The 21,353-nt window shown below is 33.9% G+C and overlaps 5 protein-coding genes across 6 annotated transcripts; 2 read left to right on the top strand and 3 right to left on the bottom strand.

Annotated features, from left to right (window-relative positions):
• On the top strand, positions 3,569–8,628 carry LOC18603885 (serine/threonine-protein kinase STY8). Its single transcript, XM_007036121.2, has 6 exons — positions 3,569–4,192; positions 4,980–5,101; positions 6,861–7,057; positions 7,210–7,384; positions 7,775–7,909; positions 8,073–8,628. The coding sequence occupies exons 1-6, from the start codon at positions 3,868–3,870 to the stop codon at positions 8,277–8,279; spliced, it is 1,161 nt and encodes a 386-aa protein (XP_007036183.2). The 5' UTR covers positions 3,569–3,867; the 3' UTR covers positions 8,280–8,628.
• LOC18603884 (bidirectional sugar transporter SWEET5) lies at positions 8,722–10,568 on the bottom strand. The gene is made up of 6 exons (XM_007036120.2): positions 10,474–10,568; positions 10,259–10,295; positions 9,943–10,159; positions 9,699–9,860; positions 9,471–9,590; positions 8,722–9,178 (listed from the first exon to the last, which is right to left on the bottom strand). Exons 1-6 carry the CDS (start codon positions 10,514–10,516, stop codon positions 9,059–9,061), a joined length of 699 nt encoding a protein of 232 aa, XP_007036182.2. The 5' UTR covers positions 10,517–10,568; the 3' UTR covers positions 8,722–9,058.
• On the top strand, positions 12,334–13,397 carry LOC18603883 (RING-H2 finger protein ATL14). Its single transcript, XM_007036119.2, has 2 exons — positions 12,334–12,440; positions 12,596–13,397. The coding sequence occupies exon 2, from the start codon at positions 12,707–12,709 to the stop codon at positions 13,145–13,147; it is 441 nt and encodes a 146-aa protein (XP_007036181.1). The 5' UTR covers positions 12,334–12,440; positions 12,596–12,706; the 3' UTR covers positions 13,148–13,397.
• LOC18603882 (protein DELETION OF SUV3 SUPPRESSOR 1(I)) lies at positions 14,513–16,578 on the bottom strand. Of its 2 annotated transcripts, none has more exons than XM_007036118.2 (3): positions 16,470–16,578; positions 16,203–16,306; positions 14,513–14,894 (listed from the first exon to the last, which is right to left on the bottom strand). In XM_007036118.2, exons 2-3 carry the CDS (start codon positions 16,294–16,296, stop codon positions 14,764–14,766), a joined length of 225 nt encoding a protein of 74 aa, XP_007036180.1. In that variant the 5' UTR covers positions 16,297–16,306; positions 16,470–16,578; the 3' UTR covers positions 14,513–14,763. The 2 variants fall into 2 exon arrangements, with proteins under 2 accessions (XP_007036180.1, XP_017974078.1); XM_018118589.1 differs by having other exon boundaries at positions 16,203–16,298; positions 16,470–16,574.
• LOC18603881 (U-box domain-containing protein 19) lies at positions 17,629–19,992 on the bottom strand. The gene has a single exon (XM_018116667.1). The coding sequence runs from the start codon at positions 19,865–19,867 to the stop codon at positions 17,816–17,818; it is 2,052 nt and encodes a 683-aa protein (XP_017972156.1). The 5' UTR covers positions 19,868–19,992; the 3' UTR covers positions 17,629–17,815.

Here is a 21,353-nt window from a genome sequence, read left to right as displayed (position 1 = left end):
AAGTGAGATTGGATGATGTCAATGATTGAAGCATAACATAATATTTATTTTTAGTACAACTTAATTAGTAGAAAAAAAGTAATTAGAAGACATTGTAGTGAGGGAGCCACCTTAAGACGGGCCTTTCCCAAATGCTGACAGTCTAATCTGGTAGATGTCAACTGGAAAATGACTATATAAAACTAATGATCATACTTAACTTGTATAAATTATAATTATCCTTAGATCAGTAAGAAGCTGACAAGGCAGAAAACAAAACTTTTCTTCATTTTCTCCACTTAGTATTATTTAATGTAATTGAATCTTTTCTTCATTTAGACGTTTTTGACTTAATTATATCATCCCCTTCGTTTTATAGGTGGCAAAATCTGTTTCGACCTCAAAAACCCGACTTAAACTTATCCGAAATCAAATCCAATTATAATATTATTTTCGTTATGTTAAACTAAAAAATTTAATTAACAATCAGTTATTTAATTACTAATTAAATGAATAAGTGACAATCATATAAACCCATTGATGAAGTTTAAAAAGTTTTTAATCAATGTATAACATAAACTTAACATAAAATTTGAGAAAACTTATGAAGGTGAGACTTTTAGGGATTTTCGGCACACTATTAGAATAAGAATATTTTATGTTTTTAATTTAATTTTTTTTATCTATTTTCAAAGTTGTGATTAGTTAAAAATAGCATAAGATTTCTTAATCTTTATTATTTATTTCTATCACATTAATTGTGCATTGTTTGCTATAAAAAAATTATTTGGGACCCCAAAGAGAATTGAACTCCTTTGGTAGCTTAATGAGGGTTTTACTTAAAAAACAAAATTAAAGGAATCTTTGACCTTAATTATACCAAAATATTGATGTGGGTAACATGACTTGATGATTATGATTTCAATGATAAAATAAAGCCAAAATTTCCGTTTAATAAATTTGCTCCATTACGTAATTGGAGTCAACCCCATGAGAAGAGCAAAGAAGAAAACTACTTATGATAATGTAACCCTAATAATAAAAAAATAAAAAAAAAAAACTAATGAAGTAGTGTGGAAAGATTCAAACTTTGAATATTGATCTTTGATTAAAGAAAGAATAATCTTTGAATTAAATATTTTGTGAGCAATTTATGGACTTATTAATTAAATAAAGTAATGAAGATAGAGGAAGCTGATAAGTATGTCCATTAAAAAATTAATCAAATTTTATCGATATACATTCTTTTTTTGACATTAATATCAAGTGTATGATTTTTATGAAATTATGACGTGACTCATCTTAATTCCAGAACCGAATAATCTATAGCTATCTTATCCTATTTTTTTAAAAAAAATTAAATGCTCCAAAGTACTATCAATATTGTTTGTGGTGTATGTGTGAATGTGTTATGACGTGACTCATCTTAATTCAAGAACCGAGTAATATATAGTTATCTTATCTAAATTTTCTTTAAAGTGCTCCAAAGTACTATCAATGTTGCTTGTGGTGTTTATATGTGAAAGTGTTGACTAATTTTATGAATGGTCTTTTTTTTACGATAATATCGAATGCACGATTTTTATAAAATTATAACAGAATTATGACGTGATACATCTTAATTCAAGAGCCGAGTAATCTATAATGATCTTATCTTATTTTTTTTTTAATTAAATGTTCCAAAATATGATCAATAGTGCTTGTGGTGTATATGTGAACGTGTAGTCCTTAGCTTTATGTGGAAGGAATTAAAAGAGAAGTATTTGTAAAATTAAAGTTTAGATTAAATAAATCGATGGTGTAGAAAAGAAAAAGAATTAATAAAGAAAATGTTGAATGCATGTGGCAAAAACATGGTCGGTGGGCATGCAGAGATTTTGTGGCCAACTAATTTTCCAGATGGTCCCAATTCGAGATTACAATGTAAAATTTGAACATTGAGACCCACCAAGCTATAAATATAATGTATTTATTTATTTATTTATTTATTTTTGGACCACAAATTTAATTATTTTTATTATTTTTATTTATCTGTCAGCGAGTCGGCAAAATAAATTTAATCCTTTGAATCTAAATGGGCAGGATCAAGCGATAACCTTTAAAATAAAATCTTTTGAATCTAAAAGAAGTTGGGATTGAAGAGTAAATTATGTGTGGACAGACAGACAGACAGATTTAGAGGAGATTGATTGGTTGAATCTTCAAATCCTATCCAACATTAGGAATGATATGTTTCCTTTTACCTTAGTGGAGGTAACAATTAGAATATCCAAAATATTCCTTTTAGATCCTCAAAATTTGATAGAAAAATCCTCAAAATTTGATAGAAAAATCTTCAAAATTTTATGAAAATATTATTATTTCTCGAGACACACGACTATAATTAACTATGATTTCTTTTGGAACGGAATGTTAATTAATTAAAATCATAAATTTTAACTGTCGGGTGAAAATTTTATTTTTCATTACTTTTAATAAATAGTTTATGATACTATAGATTAAATTATTTATATAAAGAATAAATTTGGCAGTTGGTTAACTTCATAATCATTGTAATTTGGTGAATTTTTCATTTTTACCTTTTTAGAAGAGATTTTAAAATTATGAATTTATCACTGTCTTCTAATATATGAATTCGTCTAATCATCAAATGTTTTACTTAAGTTTAAAAAATGTGACCTTCAAATTAAAAGTTTAATTATTTGAATTTTTTTATATTTTTAACTTCAAAATTAAAAATTTAAATATAAAAAAATAAAAGTTGATATTGATCACAAATAAAAGTGTCTCATGCAAAAAGAGTAGCAAAAAAATGAGTCCTTTTTCTATATTATTTTTTTTATAATTGAAGGAGAAAGATTCAAACTCTACTATTTAAGCAAGATGATTATACACTAATCAATAAACTAAATGTTCGAGTGCTTTTTTCTATATTATTAATCTTTAAGTATTTTTTTATTCTATTAAATTTTGACATGTCATCACTTAAAAGAGAATAATTTGCCACAAAATTTAATCCTGGTAACCTACTCAATAAAGTAGATTTAAAGCTTTGGTGAAGTTAAAAATTGATTGAAGGTCAACTTTTTCACTTTTATTGGATTAAAATCCAATTATTGTTTAACCAAATCACAATCTATCCATTCATGAAATTTTTAAGAAAAGATGGAAAATAACCGATATACGAAAAATAAAACGATAAATTAAAAATATAATTTTGATAATTTTTTTAAATTATATAAATAATAATAATCATTCGCAAATTTTCAGTTCTATTATCGCTTATTATGTCAATTTTGAATAATATCTATACTTTTGCTTAAAATAATATTAATTTGCTTGCAAACGCAATCATTAGATCAGATTTTTGTAAATTATTTACATTGATATGACTGAGTCAAGTTTAAAAATTGTTGCCACTGAGATACAACATCATATATGATTCCTTTCTTGAATTTTGTTTCCTTCTCTATGAACTGTTTATATTAGAGTCAAATGGAAATATTAGAATAGGGAGAAGACTGGCAGTAAAGTAAGAAAGTAGGAGTTACATAGTGACGGAGGAATTTGAAACATTGAAGGAGTAAAGAAGAGGAGACCAAAGTGGGTCAGTTACACACGTTGTGTTCAGGCAATTCCATGTGGCCACATGGATGATTGGAGACTCAACAAACTCTCTCTTTCTCTTTCTTCTTCTTCTTCTTCTGCTGCCACTTCTTTTACATCAACAACAAGAAGAACAAACAACGGCACGAAGTAAAAAACATGACTTTTTTTGTTAAGTTATAACTACTCTAAGAACCACCCATAACGTATTATTAAGCAACACCCTCATTTCCCTTCGTTTTCTTTGATTCCGTGTTGAAAGTTTTAGTCTTTTCAAAAAGTATGAAGGAAAGCAGTGATGGGTTTGTTAGAGCAGATCAGATTGATCTGAAGAGCTTGGATGAGCAGCTTGAAAGACATCTTAACAGGGTTTGGGCCACTGACAAGAGCAAGAACAAGAGAGATGATGATGGTGATGGTCGAGTTGATGATGATGATGGAAAGCTCAAGCTTACTCCCAGTAGCACCAATAAGGCTGCAACTATTGTGAACAACGAGAGACAGGAGTGGGAGATCGACCCTTCCAAGCTCATCATCAAAACTGTCATTGCTCGTGGTACCTTTGGCACTGTTCACCGTGGCTTCTATGATGGCCAGGATGTTGCCGGTTAGTTTCTCTTTTGAATCTCCAAATGCAAAATACTTCCTTTTCTTTAACATTTTTTTTCTTGAAAGGCCTTATCCCCCTCTTTATTTTTTTTAACGAAATTATTGACTATTTTAAGTTGTTAACTGATATTCAGTTGGTTTGCTGTTTGCATTAGTGAATATATCAGTTAATTTTGTGAAATTAGGGACTTTTTTTTTCCTTGAAGGGTATTTTACTTCTGAGAGGGGGCAAAATCAGTTGTTTTTCCAAGGATTATTCTAGTTTTTGTTTGCAATATTGGACCAGGTGGACTACAATGATACTCGTTATTGTTGTTTGAGGTCCCTTCATGGTTCTATGTTATTATATGTTATTTATTTGGATCCATTTAGTAGAATTCTGGTTTTCTTTTGGCAGTTGACTGTTATGGTGATGTGGTGATTGGCAGTTTTAAATGTAGTCTTACAAAATCCGTGACTCCGCACGGGTTTGGGTTGAATTTGCTGGTTCCAGCATCAGCAACTTGGATAATGTTGTTGTAATAATTAACTTTTCATGTGATCCTAGCTGTTAGTTAATATTATGGAAATAAAAAATGTATAAACCAGAAAAGAAAAAAATTATACTGTCAAATGAATTTCATAGCTGGATATTGTAATTCCAGTATGTTATTTGCTCAATATGTTAATAATACAGCGGCTTATCCTAACCAAGATAAGATCTATTTGATTCATCTGGTTATATCTTATTACGAACCTTTATTTGTTTTACTACAATGGTTTTTGGTGCCTTTCTTGGTCTTCAGTGAAGCTGCTTGACTGGGGTGAGGAGGGCCACAGGACAGACGCTGAGATTGCCTCATTAAGGGCAGCTTTCTCGCAAGAAGTTTCCGTGTGGCATAAACTTGAGCATCCCAATGTTACCAAGGTCAATTTCTAATTTAGCAGAAACTTTTTTTTTTATCCTTTTTGTGTGAAGACATTTGTGGGCGGATTTTGGAAAGCCTGGGCTTTTGCATAAATGCTTGGAAATTTTCTTTCAGAAACCATTACTCAACTATGATAAAGTGCTTAAGGAATCCTCCATCAAAAGGTCACTAGTATTGCTGTTAATGTCTTCACAAGCGGAATATCTATAAATTGATGGATTGCAGTAATATTATCAAAGCTATCACCTTTTTCTGGCAGCATAATAAAATTCTCCAAACTCCTCCAGCTGCAAATAGAAAGGAAATGCACACCCGACATGCACAAAACTGATGACCAACTACCACAGATGCATGGCTTGAGGAGATACCTTCTGTCTTTGCATTTTCTAGTAAATGGTTTTTCACAACTTAAAATTGCCAATAGTTAAGTTATTGATACAAATTAAAATGCTGTGAGAAAATACTTCCTTCACCATATTTGGTAGTGACCTGTTGCGCCACAAAGAATTTTAGTTTCCTTGAATCAAATCTTTCCTTTTGGACTTTTTTTCTTTTGTCAACCACAGGATATAATGTTGCTCAATTCTTTATAATTCTCTTTTAAGAGGTAGAGGTAGCGCTTGTTTACCTTGCTTCCCTTTCCTTCTTCCATCTTGCTGATTTTTTATTTGATTCCTTCACCAAAGAGGTCGTGTTGACTGTTTTCCTGTTTTTTTGCCTTTATATACTTTCTGCTTTCTTTCAAGAGATTGAAGTTCTCATTCTAAATAATACACCAAAAAATTTGGTATGTTGTAGATGATTGTCATTTCCATATAATCTCAGACACTTCAAAGTATAACTTTAAATATGAACTAATTCATTGAGAAAGCTATAATGCCTGGAAGAGAAACATTCTTTCTATTTATTTATATCTGTTGCTGCATAACTGTGCACTCATGTGAGTTGGACTTGAATATGTTCACTTTATTTGCAAACCTTTTTTAGATAGGTGGTTGCCCATGGTTCTCCTGATCCCCTGCCCTCATGATTTTGCCCCTCAGAACAAGGCCATTTAACATGTATTCAGCTTTTGGAAACTTTTCTCATGTCTTCATGATTTTGTGGTGGTTCTCTTTTGGTTTAGGAATCCTTTCCCTTTTTTGGGTGTGTTGTTGGGGGATTGATGTTTTGGAGGACAGGGAGAGGATCAGGGAATGTTTTCAGAATTAAATCCCACCAAGAATTTGCTTCTGCTTGTACTGATATATTAATATGAAATTATCCAAGATTGCCAAACTCTCCATGATCTCTTCTTAGGAAGACTTAATATTTCATAGCATCAATTATTTTTTTGTTTCCATCTACTAGCTTCCCCTTCTATAATTGCATATGTTATTCCTCTTCATAAACTAGAAAAGGAAAAATTAGGTAAAATAAATTTTTCTTTTGTCTTTGGAAATATGTTTTATTAATCGAAAACTTCATTGAATCAATGAGTCTGTTGGAGTCAGGGTTATTGGTTGAGTGGCAGTATCTTCTGCTTTAGAATGATTATGAAATGCAACTAGACTAATTGGACTTGCTTCCATTTTGTTTGTACATCATAATCCAGGAATTTATGTCACCTACTTGTAGTGCTTTAGGATGAAACAGCTTGGATATCTAGGAAGCTCTGTAGTGTATATTTTCTGACAAAGAATATTACTGTTTTAGCTATGGTTGTTGAGCTTCTTGGTAGATTCTCATTCTTACTAATTCTTGTTTATCCCTTTCCAGTTTATAGGGGCAACAATGGGCTCATCAGGGCTACAAATACAAACTGAGAATGGTCAAATAGGCATGCCAACTAGTGTGTGTTGTGTTGTTGTGGAATATCTACCTGGGGGTGCTCTGAAATCTTATCTTATAAAGAACAGGAGAAGGAAGCTAGCTTTCAAAGTGGTTGTTCAACTTGCGCTTGATCTTGCTAGAGGGTACTCTAACCTATGTCTCATTTTCATTGACCCAAAAAACAACTTTTGTCCCATTTTCTGTTTGTTTCTTTTCTTTATTGTATTGTGGTTTGACAGCTCCAGCATGTTTTGAAATTTTCTCTAGCTTAGAGGGGCATCTATCATTTTTGTAGGTTGAGTTACCTTCATTCACAGAAGATTGTCCACAGAGATGTAAAGACAGAGAACATGTTGTTAGACAAGACACGTACAGTAAAAATTGCTGATTTTGGGGTTGCTCGTGTTGAGGCTTCAAATCCTAATGACATGACCGGAGAGACAGGAACCCTTGGTTACATGGCTCCAGAGGTATGGAGGTTATTGCCATTCCAATTTTACTATTTTCATGCAGGACTCTGAAATTAAACTTTAATTTTTTTTTTTTGGAATTTGAGTCTGTTTTTCTTTTGGATTTTATAGTATAATTAATGGTATGTTAGGCCCAAGGGATGAATGATACATGCTTGAATATTTATCATGAAGTGAACACCGTATAGCATCATTAAAAAAAGACAGCTCCTTTTGAAACTATTTTATTTGATTTAATGATGGGAAGTTTTCGCTTTGGAGCTTTTTGAGTGAATGTGATGGTATTGAATCTGTGACTCTAATGTTTCAGCTAATTAGAGAGAAGGTGAAAGAAAAGGGTAAAAATTGTTGATTGAATGATTAGTAACTCATCAAATGGGAGGTTTACAGGTTCTCAATGGCAACCCATATAACAGGAAATGCGATGTGTACAGTTTTGGCATCTGTTTATGGGAGATATATTGTTGCGACATGCCGTATCCTGATCTTAGTTTCTCTGAAGTGACTTCAGCTGTGGTTCGCCAGGTATACTTTTGGCCCCTATCCTTATAATTTTGCTTTCCTGTCCTCTTTTGGTTTTCCCCCCAGAATGGAGCATTATTGCTTGTGTCGTATTATGAAATAATTGCACCTTAGACCCCATTTCCCCGCTTTTTCATTGCTAATAGTCCTGATATTAAAAACACAGAATTTGAGACCAGAGATGCCGAGATGTTGCCCCAGTTCTCTAGCAAATGTAATGAAACGATGTTGGGATGCTAACCCTGACAAGCGGCCTGAAATGGATGAGGTAGTTTCTATGCTGGAGGCCATAGATACATCAAAAGGTGGAGGTATGATTCCTGTCGATCAACAGCAGGGCTGTCTTTGCTTCCGGAGGTATCGAGGGCCTTGAAAAATTACTCCATGATGCAGCTAAAAGATTGCGAGACTATTATTTTAAAGTTAGAGAGGTCCGGTTTGTATTTACTATGAAAAAGCAAAACAACAATCAGATACCAAGCTGAGAGGAAAAGGTGGTGGTGGGTATAGGCTCAGGAGCTGTGCTACATTTCACTTTGTCAAATGATGTAAAGCTTTTCCCTTTGTTATTTTCTCTTATAATTTTTTAGGGGGTTCCCCATATCTGTTTATTTACTCGATTTGCCAGTCTGGTTGTGGACTGCCCCCCCCCCCTTCCACCCCTTCTGTAAGATAACTCTTTATACACTCAAGTAATAATCAACATTATTAAAGTTGATCAACATCAGCTGGTGTGGTGTCTGCCTTCTGCAGAAGCATGGTGGATTGTTGTTTTAGCCTCTATCCTTGAAAGATATCTGTCTGCTTCTTTCTTCTTGTTTCTCCCCACAAGTTGCTTTGCTTATGCAAACCATTTTCTCGCATTTCTAGATGTTGTGGGATTACCAAAATAGGTAGAAATCCCAAGGAATCAGTAAATGAAGAGCAGAAAGGCTAATGTCAGACAACCGAAGAACCAGGTCGACCATTTACCAACATCTCTTGGAACACAAGTTGATTCATGCTTGACACAAATATTTAACACACAGATGCAAGCGTGTGTATCTATCTATACAAATCTAAAGGCCTGCTGACAAAAAGGAATCAACTGACAGGAGAAAGAAGAGCCAAGACTAGGACTAAACAATAAAACCAGAAAACTTGATGGTGTGATCAAACGTCTGGAAGTTGAACTTCTGTAGGTGGTTCATCGTCCCAATTGGTCGTTCTGTAGTAGGCTGCATAAAGTATGAGCTGCAACAAGCCTAACAGGGATCCCATCCCATTCGGAACCTACAAATGCATTAAAAAAATGAATTTTTTTTATTATTTAAATGTCGGAAATTGTATAATTGGAGTAGTGAAAAAAGAAATTTCATATTTGTTAAGTTAGCAATATCTTTTAAGCATATAAATATTATAAGGTTATCTTCAACTATTGTACCATATCAAAACAGGTTTTGTTTCCATTCATGCCATGTGATAAGTCTATGGTTCTTACACGGAAATTGACCGTCATGGTTACTCCCATTCACGTCACTAGTTAATTTTAGATTGAATATCCTTGTCATAGAGTACTACTTACCAGGATATAAGGATCAAGCTCGAGTGATGCATAAACCACCCAAACAATTCCATTCAAGAAGTTAAAAACAGAGAGATAAAACGGCATGTACTTCACACTTTTTGTCCTGATCACCAATTTCTGCCGCAAGTGAAGGAATTAAATACTTTAAAAATATGAAGAAAACAAGCAGATTTCGTCTGCTAATTCATGGTTAAAACAAAAAAAAAAACGTAAAAATTCACCTACCATGACTGTCAGTGGGGAAGAATACATGATTACATTGAAGATAATGGCCAATATTCCTACAATCCCAGACCTTATCTTGGTGGTGTGAAAGAAAAATAGGGTAATGAAAATCACAACCGCCATGAATATGACTTCGATTACAAGAGCTAAAACAATCTTCCTCTGCAAACGAAAAGAAGCCAAAAGAACTAAAGTAATTGAAGGATTTGAGAAATATTATATTGATACAGAAACATTGACGTACTCGCTTGCTCCAAGGGGAGTAGATGAAGAAGATGGCGACGTAGGTGAGCTCTATGACAAGACCTATGCCATTGATCGTAATGACCAGCAGGCTGTCGGGATGGACGAAGGGGAGACCATAGAAAACCCACATCATGCAGTTCAGCACGGTCGCTATGTATGGATCGGGCTTGAACTCCTGCACCGATTTAGCTTTCCATATTTTAACAAATGTTGGTCTGCAAAAAACAGGTTAGCAAATAATTAGTCGGTGAATTAAAATTCGATAATGTTAATTAAATTTGCAACAAAGAGATCATGGAGTGAGTAGTGCCTACGTTGGGGACAGAAACAGGAAAAAGGAGATCACATTACCTGAGAAAACAAAGAAATACAACGTAAAAGTAAGTTAGTGAATTCACGTAACATTTTGTTATAATTCAGGCCATGATCAGGGTTTAAATTTCGTGACATTCGTTTCTTACTATATTAGTTGAGGCCATGATCAGTTGGATTAAAGTAGTATTGAGAAAAGGGTTTTGCAAGGACTGACCGATGATCCCTACGATGGTTCTAATAAGCCCTGTGGCCACCATTGTTTACAGCTCTGGAGAGGAAACAAATGCAGCTGGAGAAAGAAGAAAAAGAGTTTTGCAAGCTCTGTGAACTTGTTGCCAATGGCTAGAAGTGTAAGCCATGTGACTAAATTAAGGAAATAATTAATCCGAATATAGCGAAAAAGATGAGTAAAGATTGGTGATACGCAATTAACGTTGGAGCTTTTTCATGCAAGCGAATCGAATCTATGCAACGGATTAATGCATCACTCTACCGACAAGGAAGCTGACATGTTTTGTTTGCTTGGTGTTACTCACACCCTTCCATGCTTGAATTTATTTATTTATTTCTAATTTTAGTTTTTTATTTAAATAATATTCAGTAACAATTTCAAAAGAATCACAAATTTATACAATTAAAATTTTTTAATTTTTCGTATTCTTGTGTATCGATATAGAAAGAAATATTTTTTACATTGAGGTGAAATTTTTAAACTTTATAAATGGGGTCGTTTTAATTTTTTTTCCTTTCGGTATAGAATAGAAACTAAAAAAAGAGAGACTTTAAGAAATATAGATTAATTATGAATATATACTAGGTATCTAAACTTTAAAACCCCACGACAGAACAAGGGCATAAATGGACCATTGCCATATTTCCACCTAAATGTGGCAAAAATTGACATAAATTGGTAGAAAAAGTTTGAAATGTAACTTGTTAAATAAAAATAAATATATGTTATCATTGAATCAAATATTTAAATATAATAAATAAGTTTTAATTGAACAAAATTCAGATTCATAATGAGAAATTTATGTTAATGAAAAGAGTCGAGGGTCGATATTATAAATATATATGAAAAAGTGTTTTGAAAGTATTAATAATAAAAAAATTGAATCCCCAACCAGCGAAGGGATCATCTCATTATTATTTTTTCTACAATTAAGTTCGAGAATCGGCCCAAAAAATAAATAAAAAATAAAAAAAAATTGGAGTAGCCATCTTTCTCATGGATGTGTTGGTTTTAATTTCATGTAGGTGTTAGGGACACAATCATATTATAGAGTGGGTCATTGTTATAATTAATTTATGAACTACCTTTATTATAACAGGATCAATGGTCCCATAACATATCATATTTCTTTGGCACATGATTCTTTATGTGATAACATTCCATTTTCATTTAAAAATATATTATAATTTAAATGGTGATGATGATGATAAGGATATTTATTATATTTTTTAAATTTTTAATACATTACGAAAATTTTTTATTATTTTTAAAAATGCATAATATTTTAAAAAATTTTGAAATTATTTAAAAAATTTTAAATAAATTTTAATTTCTTATTGCATTTAATTGTCATTAATCGATTGAAAACGATAAAAGAATACGGACTGAAATTTCTTAATAATTTAAAGGTTTTTTTGGTTTTTTTTTTTTAAACCCTAAAACCGATTCTAAAGTAAATCCCCAATATATATGGCTCTGATTAGGAAAGCGGTCTGCTTCATTATTTCACTAGCCAGCTATATATTTTGATATAATAATAAGGAATTGGAAAATGATGGTAAATATATCTTAAAGCAACATCATCGCTTTTTATGAATTTCATTTTAAATGCTGTAGTGCTTGTGGTATGGAGACCATGTCAACCAAGGTAATCATTGATGAGCATTAACTAATTATCACAAATTTAAAGTTAGTAATAATGCATGTAAGGGAATATATTAGATTATATTATAATATATGCAGAGTAAAAACAAAATCAAGGTTCAATGTGTAAATTTCCCTTGTATATGTCTATAAAAGGTCAGCATTATTGGTCAGCTTCAGATGGTCTTTGAAGTTTAACAATACAAACGGACAGCTCCTGCACACATTTTAACAATTGACAAAATGCCATTTTTCAGTTTCTGAGCCCTCCAAACCTGTCAGATCTCATTGAACACTTGTAACAAGTAAGTACCAGGTCTTGGTCTTTCCTCTAAACCTTTCTTCTGCATCAGACTATTCAACCTCTTACAGGAAATAATGATCACCACACTCTGAATTTTTGAGAAATCAATGAAACTTCTTGTTCTCTCAATGCTTTCAGCTTTTCTGACTGTTGCAGTTGGCGAGAACAGAATGAGAGTTGGATAATTGAGTTGGAACTTATTGTTATGAGTAGGTCAGAGAGATTTCGTTGGAAAATCTGTCTGGAAATTTGTCCAACTGGTAGTATATGGTTATGGAAATTGCCTTCTCTGTGGTACTTTTATTTGTGGGAGTGGCAGTTTTGGTGGTGATTCATGTTTGTATTGTTGGGAGGGCATTCAGGAGAGAGTATGAAGATGGCGGCTTGGTTCAAATAAGCAGCAACAATGGAGCCAAAAAGATGTCAGATGAGGACCTGAAGAAGCTACCTAGCTTTGACTACAAGGCAGCAGAGAAAGGGAGCAGCCCCGTGGATTGTGTTGTTTGCTTGGAGAATTTCAGGAAAGGTGACAAGTGCAAATTGTTGCCAAACTGCAGGCACAGCTTCCATGCTCAATGCATAGACTCCTGGCTGTTGAAGACATCCATTTGTCCTATCTGTCGAACTTCTGCTGATCCATCAAAAGTTGGGATGATCTTAGGAGAGGAAAGAGGCGTTTCAAGCCATGATGAAGTTGAATTGGTGTAGAGTCAAAAAAAAAAAAAAAAAAAAACCTCTCCTGTTTGGGACTGAATTGAGCTCTAACATTTTCATTCTGCAATGCAGATGTGGGGTTCCAAGCAGTTCTTTTTTCTGCAATTTTTTTTTTCCAGTGAGTTGTAGATTACTTTCACTAAGATATTTACCCTTTGTCATTTCATGCGGTAACAATTTCGGGTAAGAGTTTGCTTTTGACAAATCAAATCAATTACTATATGATTCCTGTTTTAACCGATCAGGTCATGGTGTTCTTTTCTTGGGTGATAACCCTTCAATGTTAGTTCAAAGTTATAAATCTACATGTCATACAACTGATATTATCGGAGGTTCTTTTTTTTTTTTTCATCATTTGATTTTCTTGCATTTCATCCTTTACACAATCATTAGAAAGTCTGACATTGGCAGCATTTGATGCTGGTTTTGGATTCAGTTGGAAGAGGATAAGAAACCCAGCAGCTTTATTCTTCTTGTCTTGAAAAGGCTGGACATCTTAGGGACATGTGAAGCATCTACTCTCCTAGTTTCGCCAAGACCAAAGTCATGATCTAGCTCTTAAAGTTGTCTAGAGTTTTACTTGTCTTTACATGGACGCAGCTAGGCATGCTGTTTGGCAAGAGTTTTCCCTTCCTTTCCTTTCCTTTCCTTTCCTTTCCTTCCGGTGTGTGTGACGTAAAATTATGAAAGAAAACACCAAACATCTTAAATGCAATTTAGGAATTTAGGGTCCCTTCAACAGTACTTGATTAGGTTGTTTGAACATGGTTGGGAACAATGACAGACTGCATGTGACCACCGTCACACCAAAAATGTGCAGGTGGATTCCAAGCATCTTTCACGAAATTTGCATGAGACATTACCTTTCTTCTACGCAACGGAAAGGAAATTCTTGCTGCCATGGATTTTTGCAAAGGCTTCAGCAGTAAACAGGGTACATTAAAACCAAAATCATTTCCATATTGTTCCCATCAAAGGAAAGGCGGGGCAGCAAAGAAATCCACACCAACCTCCGAACAAAAACTTTCAAGCAACGACCGCTGCAAAGCTTGGCAGCAAGGGTTATGGGAACTTCAGGATTTCATTCGATTGTTTAGCTTGAGCATGTAAAGGTACTGACTAGATTCTGCAGCACATTTTCTTACACTAATCTATTGGTATTTTATTAGTGTGATGCAACCCGGGGATGGCATGATTCCATGCTCACTTTTAGGCTTTCACACACTTCAAATCGTTTATTCATTCAAAGCCCAGTCTATTGAAATTCCAATGAATGAGCAAAGGAAATAAGGATTATGGAAAAGGGCTGCTCAAGACCAGGGTTTGTAAGCAGTGAGGACGACACAGCTCACAAGCACATGAAGCTTTAAAATCACCAAAATCTAAACCATTGCCTCAAATAGGCACAAGCACATAATCTTTGAGCAGTTGAATTCATGTCAATTTTGGGAAACTATAAAGCCCGTTACTGCATCTAGAGTTTCTACCAAACATCAAAGCATAAAGAGTTAAAGCTCATAGATTCTTTTGCATGCGAAGGAAAATTAATTCAAACAAGAGTGCATTAGTGCGGAGGAATGATGTGACAATAGAGAATGCATAAGTCCAGCTCAGTTCTTCTCAGTGTTATTCTCAAGTTCCTTCCTCAGTTGCAGTGAGAAGTCATCATTGACATCATCATCATCCCAATCATCTTCCCACTGCTGTGACACTTCCTTTCCTTCTTCCTTGTCCTCCCAATCTGCCAGGAAAAGAAAAATGTTCAGATTGCAAATTTGTACTCTGAGATATCATTTTAGTTTCTTTAAACAAAGACAGATCCATCAGCTGAGAACAGCAAGACAAAGTGGCAAGAAATTAACGATCCAGTACCCCTTCCAGAAGGAAAAAAGGACAATTGGGGGAAAAACAGATAATACATTCCCCAATGGACAAACAATAATACCAGACCAGAAAGCATGACACCCCTAAATCTCAGCATTAGGGGGAAGGGGAAAGTATACCATGCACAATTAAAAAAATACATGTAAGCATCTAAACTATTGTTTGACATTAATTAGTATCACACAACATCATTGAGAAAGAGGTTTCATTTTACACCCTAATTGGAAAACAATAAAAATACTCTTCTATTGTTGATATTTTAATCTGAGGATCATGGAAGGATAACATTGCTATAAGGTGATAAATCAAAATTTGAGAGTTGTAAAGACTGCCAAAGTCATAGAAGAAAATAGGCGAGTTCAGCTTAGGGCTTGGTCAGAAATTTATTAGAATCTAAATTGCGGCACACACTAAGAGAAGCTTTTATTCAAATAGGTGACTATCAGTATGTATTATGCATTCTTAACCAAAACATAGCTTTTTTTCTTAGGTCAGTGTTCAAGATAGGAGGGCAGCTTGAGGACTGCAAAGAGAGTTGCTCAATCATGAGAGAATCAGTTTTATCAATGAAGTTTCTCAAGAAGAATTTAGGGAAAGATTTCAAACTAAATCTTGTACAGTATCGTTATCCAAGTATAAAGTTAGATTTTAATTGTGCAAACAAGCATTCCAACGGTAGATATTTGCCCCTTGTAACCAGCAAATGAGCTTGGGTACTTTATACATATCAGATATCAAGAGAAACGAACTCCAGGGTTCATAATAACAAATAAATGGATTTGCAGTCAAAATTGCAACTAGCCATTCATGACATTAGACTTACATTATCACATTTTTCAAATGCTATTTGCAACAGAAGCAATGGACTATCCAACTCCAACAAGTACCGCCAAAACATACTCCCCCTCCCTAATTATTAAAAATCTAAGCTTCCCAGAAAATTCTCAATCTAATTACAACCAGAACAGTAACAAACTAACACAACGAACTGCTCGTTATAAGTATATAATTCTACACTAACAAAATACAGCCAAAACGAAAGACTCAAGCTAATCTACTTCAATTTTTGTCATGAAAGCTAATTAATTAACATAAATTTAAAAATTAAACCCTAAAGTCCACAAAAGTTTAAAAATTAGATTAAAAAAAGGGAAAAAGGAATTACCTTCATTGATTTCAAATTCTTCAAACTCATCGTCATCTTCGAACAAATCCATCTTTACGTCTTCGGTTGCCGATTTCGGTTGTTCAGTTGCCATTTCTTCTTAGCTAAAACCCGAAAAGGAACAAAAACAAAAGGTAAAATATGAGAGCAAAACCCTAATTTCGTGAAAGTAATGGAAATGGCGAGTTAGAATCGAAGAAAAGTCTAGATTGGAAAATGAAAGATCTATAATTGAAAAGAGATGAACAATAGTATTAATTGACTTACAGTTGCGAGAGATTCTGGAGATTTTTTGACGAAGGAATTGTAAGGGGACGATCCACACGAAACAAGAAAGTTCTGGTTCGAGCTAGAGAAGATATAAGGAGAAAGATCGAAGGGCATAAAACGACGGCGTTCTTTGATCCTCAATTAAGGTAATAGCAAATTACCTAGCAATTAATATTTTATATCATTTTTGAAAAATGAATATTTTATAATTTGACTTTGATTAAATAGGAGGAAGATAGTTTAATCGAGTTCGGATAAAATTTGAATAATAAAATTATTACATGTGATGTCTTTGATAGTAATTATATTATATTATATGAATTTAATTATAATAATAATTATTTTTAATATTAAATTTTAATTTTATATGTAATAATTTTATTAATAGTTTACATAAAATTGATTTTGAACTTATTTTTTTGTTTCAAGTTGAGGTTCGAGTTTGTTTTTCTTACTAGTATTAATAATGGAGTCCGGGTATTAAGTTTTTATTTTTAACTGAGTTTGTGTGTATGGATAGTTAAATTTTATAGGGTTTGAGTAGTTAAATTTTTACTTTATCCATTGTTATTGCTACTTGCGCACTTGTAATTTATCTTGGTCTAATACTCTAATTAGGCCTTAAAAGTATTATAGATAGTAACGCTTAGAGTGTAAAAATATATATCTAAAACAATAATTGATTTTTTTTGAAAAATGTACTTATATATTTGACTTAATGGTATTTCTGGCTTGAAGAGTTATTTTCGAATATTTCTTTTTCCTAAATCATATCGTTTCAAAAAAAGAAAAATTGATAATCAAAATGAATCATGTAATGTTTAATTTGGTATTAATTTTATTTACAATCTAATAATACTTTTGTTCCTAAAATTCAAGATGGGTTTTGCTTTATCACCATTAATATTAGTAGATGGCTGTTGTTAGCATTTAATTATGAACATATTAAGCAGGTGTCATTAAAAAAAATTAATGTGTATTTCTTATATTAAGCATGTACAACACCCATTATACATAAAAAAAAAAAAAAGAAAAATTGTAACCACGAGGCAATGGGATTTTGAAACGAACTTCATTGTGGCTTTTCCCTAATGATCAAAATTGAAAAAGAAAAGAAAAGAAATGGAATGCTTTAAAGAGGTAAAATTCATTCATGTCTCTTTCACACAAATCTTATTTATTGCTATAAAAGAATTATGTTACATATGTTTGTAATCAAAGGATTAGCTCCTGCAAAAACTGAGCTAATGTCTTGACATTCGAATATAAAAAAGAATCCACACACCAGAATGCATGTATATGTATATAATTACATGGAGAAAGTGATGACGTATTCAGGGTAACTACCAAACATCAACTGATTGTTCATGTTCAAATGCTTGGCACCCTTGTCTGGATGAGCTTGTTTCATGGAACTTGTGAAGAATCTTTATCAGGGAGCGTGATTTCTTGCTTGCCTGGGATGTACCATCCGTTACGACTGAGTATAGGGAGCTCATGACCGAAGGGTCCTTGGCCAAAGCAGCGATGGCCTCGTCACCACCATTGCTGCACAAAGACAGTAAGATTGAAACGCAATGCTCCTTCCCTGCTTGAGATGTTGAAGACCGCAAAATCCTGGCGATCAGAGGCAAAGATGACGTCTTGAGAATTGCAAATGTTCCGTCGAAACTCTCGGCTAAGGTTGCAAGGACCGCTAATGAATCTGTTACGAGCTCATGCTTGTCGGATGAAGTTAGAATGTCAACTAGCAAAGGAACACTTCCAGCATCTAGGACCGTCTGATGATTTCCAGGATATAACAGAAGGCCAAAAAGTGCTACCAATGCATTCTTTTTCCCACATGCTGTACCTTCCTTGATCAGATCCACAAGTGCTGCGATCGCCTCAGGCGTTTCTCCGATCAATTTCCGGTATCCCTTCACTGAAGAGAGGTAAAATATTGTTGCAGCTGCTATCTGCCTTGCTTCCAAACTTGTTCCCCTCTTAAGGACTGAAAGAATTGATCTCAATCCCCCACTTTCGACGATCACTTTCTTGCCACTAGGATGCTTTGAGAGCTTCAACAAGGCTGCGATTGCATTCTCTTGTATGGACTTATTGAAAGAATATAGGAGGTTTAGAAGAGGTGGGATCGTGCCAGCTTCAATCAGGTAAGACCTGTTGAAAACGTTTGCTTTTGCAAGCAAGCGAATCTCATAAGCAGACTTGTTTTTCTGCTCACTGGGTCCGAAAAGCAGCTTGCTTGCTAGAAACTTTGACAGAAACTTCATAGCCTCCGCAGCTGCTGGACTGCCTGGCATAATAGTCCTTGTTATGTCTCGACTTTTCTTTCCTGTTTTTGCTAGAGAAACCCCATTATCTGCACAAAACTGATGGATTAGTTTGCGGAGATTTGTGTTGGGGACCAACCCTGTGTTTGCCAGCTTCTCTCCTGTATTGGGACAGATCATGTTCCCTGCTTTGAACCATTTTTGTATCGAAGACCGATCATATGTCTGTCCAGTTGAAACAGTCACTGGATCAATCATCAGTTCGAGTGATATTGGACAGCGGAAATCTTCAGGATTCAAGCAACTGAGTATATCTATGTTGCATCTAACGTCTGTTTGATCAGTATTTCGGTTATCCAATGTATCGAAAACCACTCCCCGGCAGTAGCTCATGAAACCCAGTAAACTACTCAGAAATGGTACCTCTCTTTCTTCACCATCTACGCATTGAGAGCTTATCTCTTCTTCCAAGAATTGGATTTCCTTGTTACAGTCACACCAGCTTTTGATCTCAAGATGATCAAGAACCCACTTCAGAATTTGAAATTCTGGCTCAATTCCCTTCTCAAATCGATTCAAAACTGAACGAACTCGTCTCATGGCTCTTTCATCATCAGGGTCAATGTCAATTTTCGCCTTCCTCGCTTGCTTCGCCACCAGCTCCACCAATTCCTTTACTTCACCGCAAATATCTATCAAATTCAATGGCAAAACATCAAGAGCCGTAGAAACAGTTTTGATAAGCGTCCGAAATTGAGTGGCCACCATCTCTGACTTCATTAAAATCCATAGCCTAGCTCCTTCTCGCGAGCAATCCTCCAACAAGAACCGAATTTTCTGGAAAGTAAGATGAAGCTCAGAGAAGCAAAGCAAAGCCGATTCTGGAACAATTGAACCGCGATCACGAACCTCCTCAAAAAAAACAAGGAGGATTCCTATTTGGCGAATCGTTTCCCGGGCATTTCTTCTTTGAGTAGCAAAGAACTTTGATTGGTGATTGCTGATATCTTGAGAAAGACTGATCAAGGAGCCGAGAAGGGTTGCCGGAGAAACGTCTTCGCAAGGATGAACAGCCGGAAATGAAAAAATCCGGCGTTCAACTTGACTGAATTTTTGTATCATTGATGGAATTGAAACAAAAACGGTAAAGAAAAGAACAGAGGACTCTGTTTTCTTTATTTGTTTTTTTTTTTTTTTTTTAAAATTCTGTTTTCCTTTTTTGCACAAAGCTCTTCCCTCTTTGGAACTTGTTTGAACTGAAAGAGTTTCAGTTAATCCAAATATAGGAAGGGGGCAACGAAAAAATCTTGGCGGACACGTGGCAGATGACGAGCTTCCATCAGTGCTGAGTTGACTCGGCAGAGACAGGGTGGGCATCGATTTGGCGCCAGAAGGTCAAGACACGTGTTCCGAGACACGTGGAGCACTGAGGCTGGGCAGGTGCTGCTTCCCGGATCCCGCTAAAAACTCTTGACTGAGATGCTTTGAATTAGCCGTTTTGGTTGGTACGGACAGCGATGGCCCCCCACGAGCCGACCAGAGACACCTGTGCCAATGAAAATCAGCCGTGTTACCTGGCAAAGAGGGTATGCCCCCTTGAGATTTTTGCTTGCTGCAGAAAGAAGGAAAAGTTTTGTTAATTAAATAAATTAATGGATACAAATCATGCTTATCTCAAGATTAGTTTATGCCCTTCTCATTGTGTAAGCCTTGAAATACTTTCCATTTTCCGAAAAATTGTTCATATAATAATATTATTATATTTATATTAATTTAATACATAATCATGTGTAATCGTACATTTATATAAAAATAAGATATCAAATTGTTTTACAATCATCTTAAAATTAAGTATAAAAAGGTGAAATTTAATTTTGCTTTTTTTTTATTGAACTATTTTCAAAGTAACTCCTTTCATCCCTATCCTCCGCTCACTCTCTCTTCTTTTATACATATAACAAGAACATTATAATTTAAATTTTATTATAAATATATGTGTGAATGTCTATTATATCATTGTTTAAGATTTTAGACCAAATCAAACAGTTAAAATAAGCTAAATCGCATTGTACATAGAAGTGTAATCTAATATGAATTCTTATATTTGAATATATATATATATATATTTATAAATTTGAATGTAAATTAAATTAGATTAAGATTATAACTTAATTCATCCAAATCATACTCTTAACATTATCTTTATATTGTAAATTTTATCTAATTAAAGTGATTATTAACTTATAAATAAATCCATACTTTTTTAGTTTTTTTTTATCATAGTTGTTCTTTTATGCTATATTTCATGACAAATTTAAAATTTTATTCAAACCTTATCTAATGTTTGTTTATTGAGCTAAATTCAAATGTGAAAGCATTGTCTAATTAAAAAGATGTCTTGTTGGTACAAGATAATCCTACACATGTTTTGGTATTATTCATCATTTTTAAATAAATTTAAGCTTACAACCCAACTCTTTTAGTTTGGTACACGTGGAGAATTCTTATAAGAAAAACACACTATCTCATTCCCTCCTCCTCCTCTCTTTTTCAATCTTATCAAAAATTAAAAATGAAAAGAGACTGTATTTACCGACATAAAGAGTTT

This window comes from Theobroma cacao, chromosome 3 (genome assembly GCF_000208745.1).
Source record: "Theobroma cacao cultivar B97-61/B2 chromosome 3, Criollo_cocoa_genome_V2, whole genome shotgun sequence".
NCBI lineage: Eukaryota > Viridiplantae > Streptophyta > Magnoliopsida > Malvales > Malvaceae > Theobroma > Theobroma cacao.
Note: the sequence above shows the minus strand (reverse complement) of the source record. Positions and strands in the feature narration are given on the sequence as shown.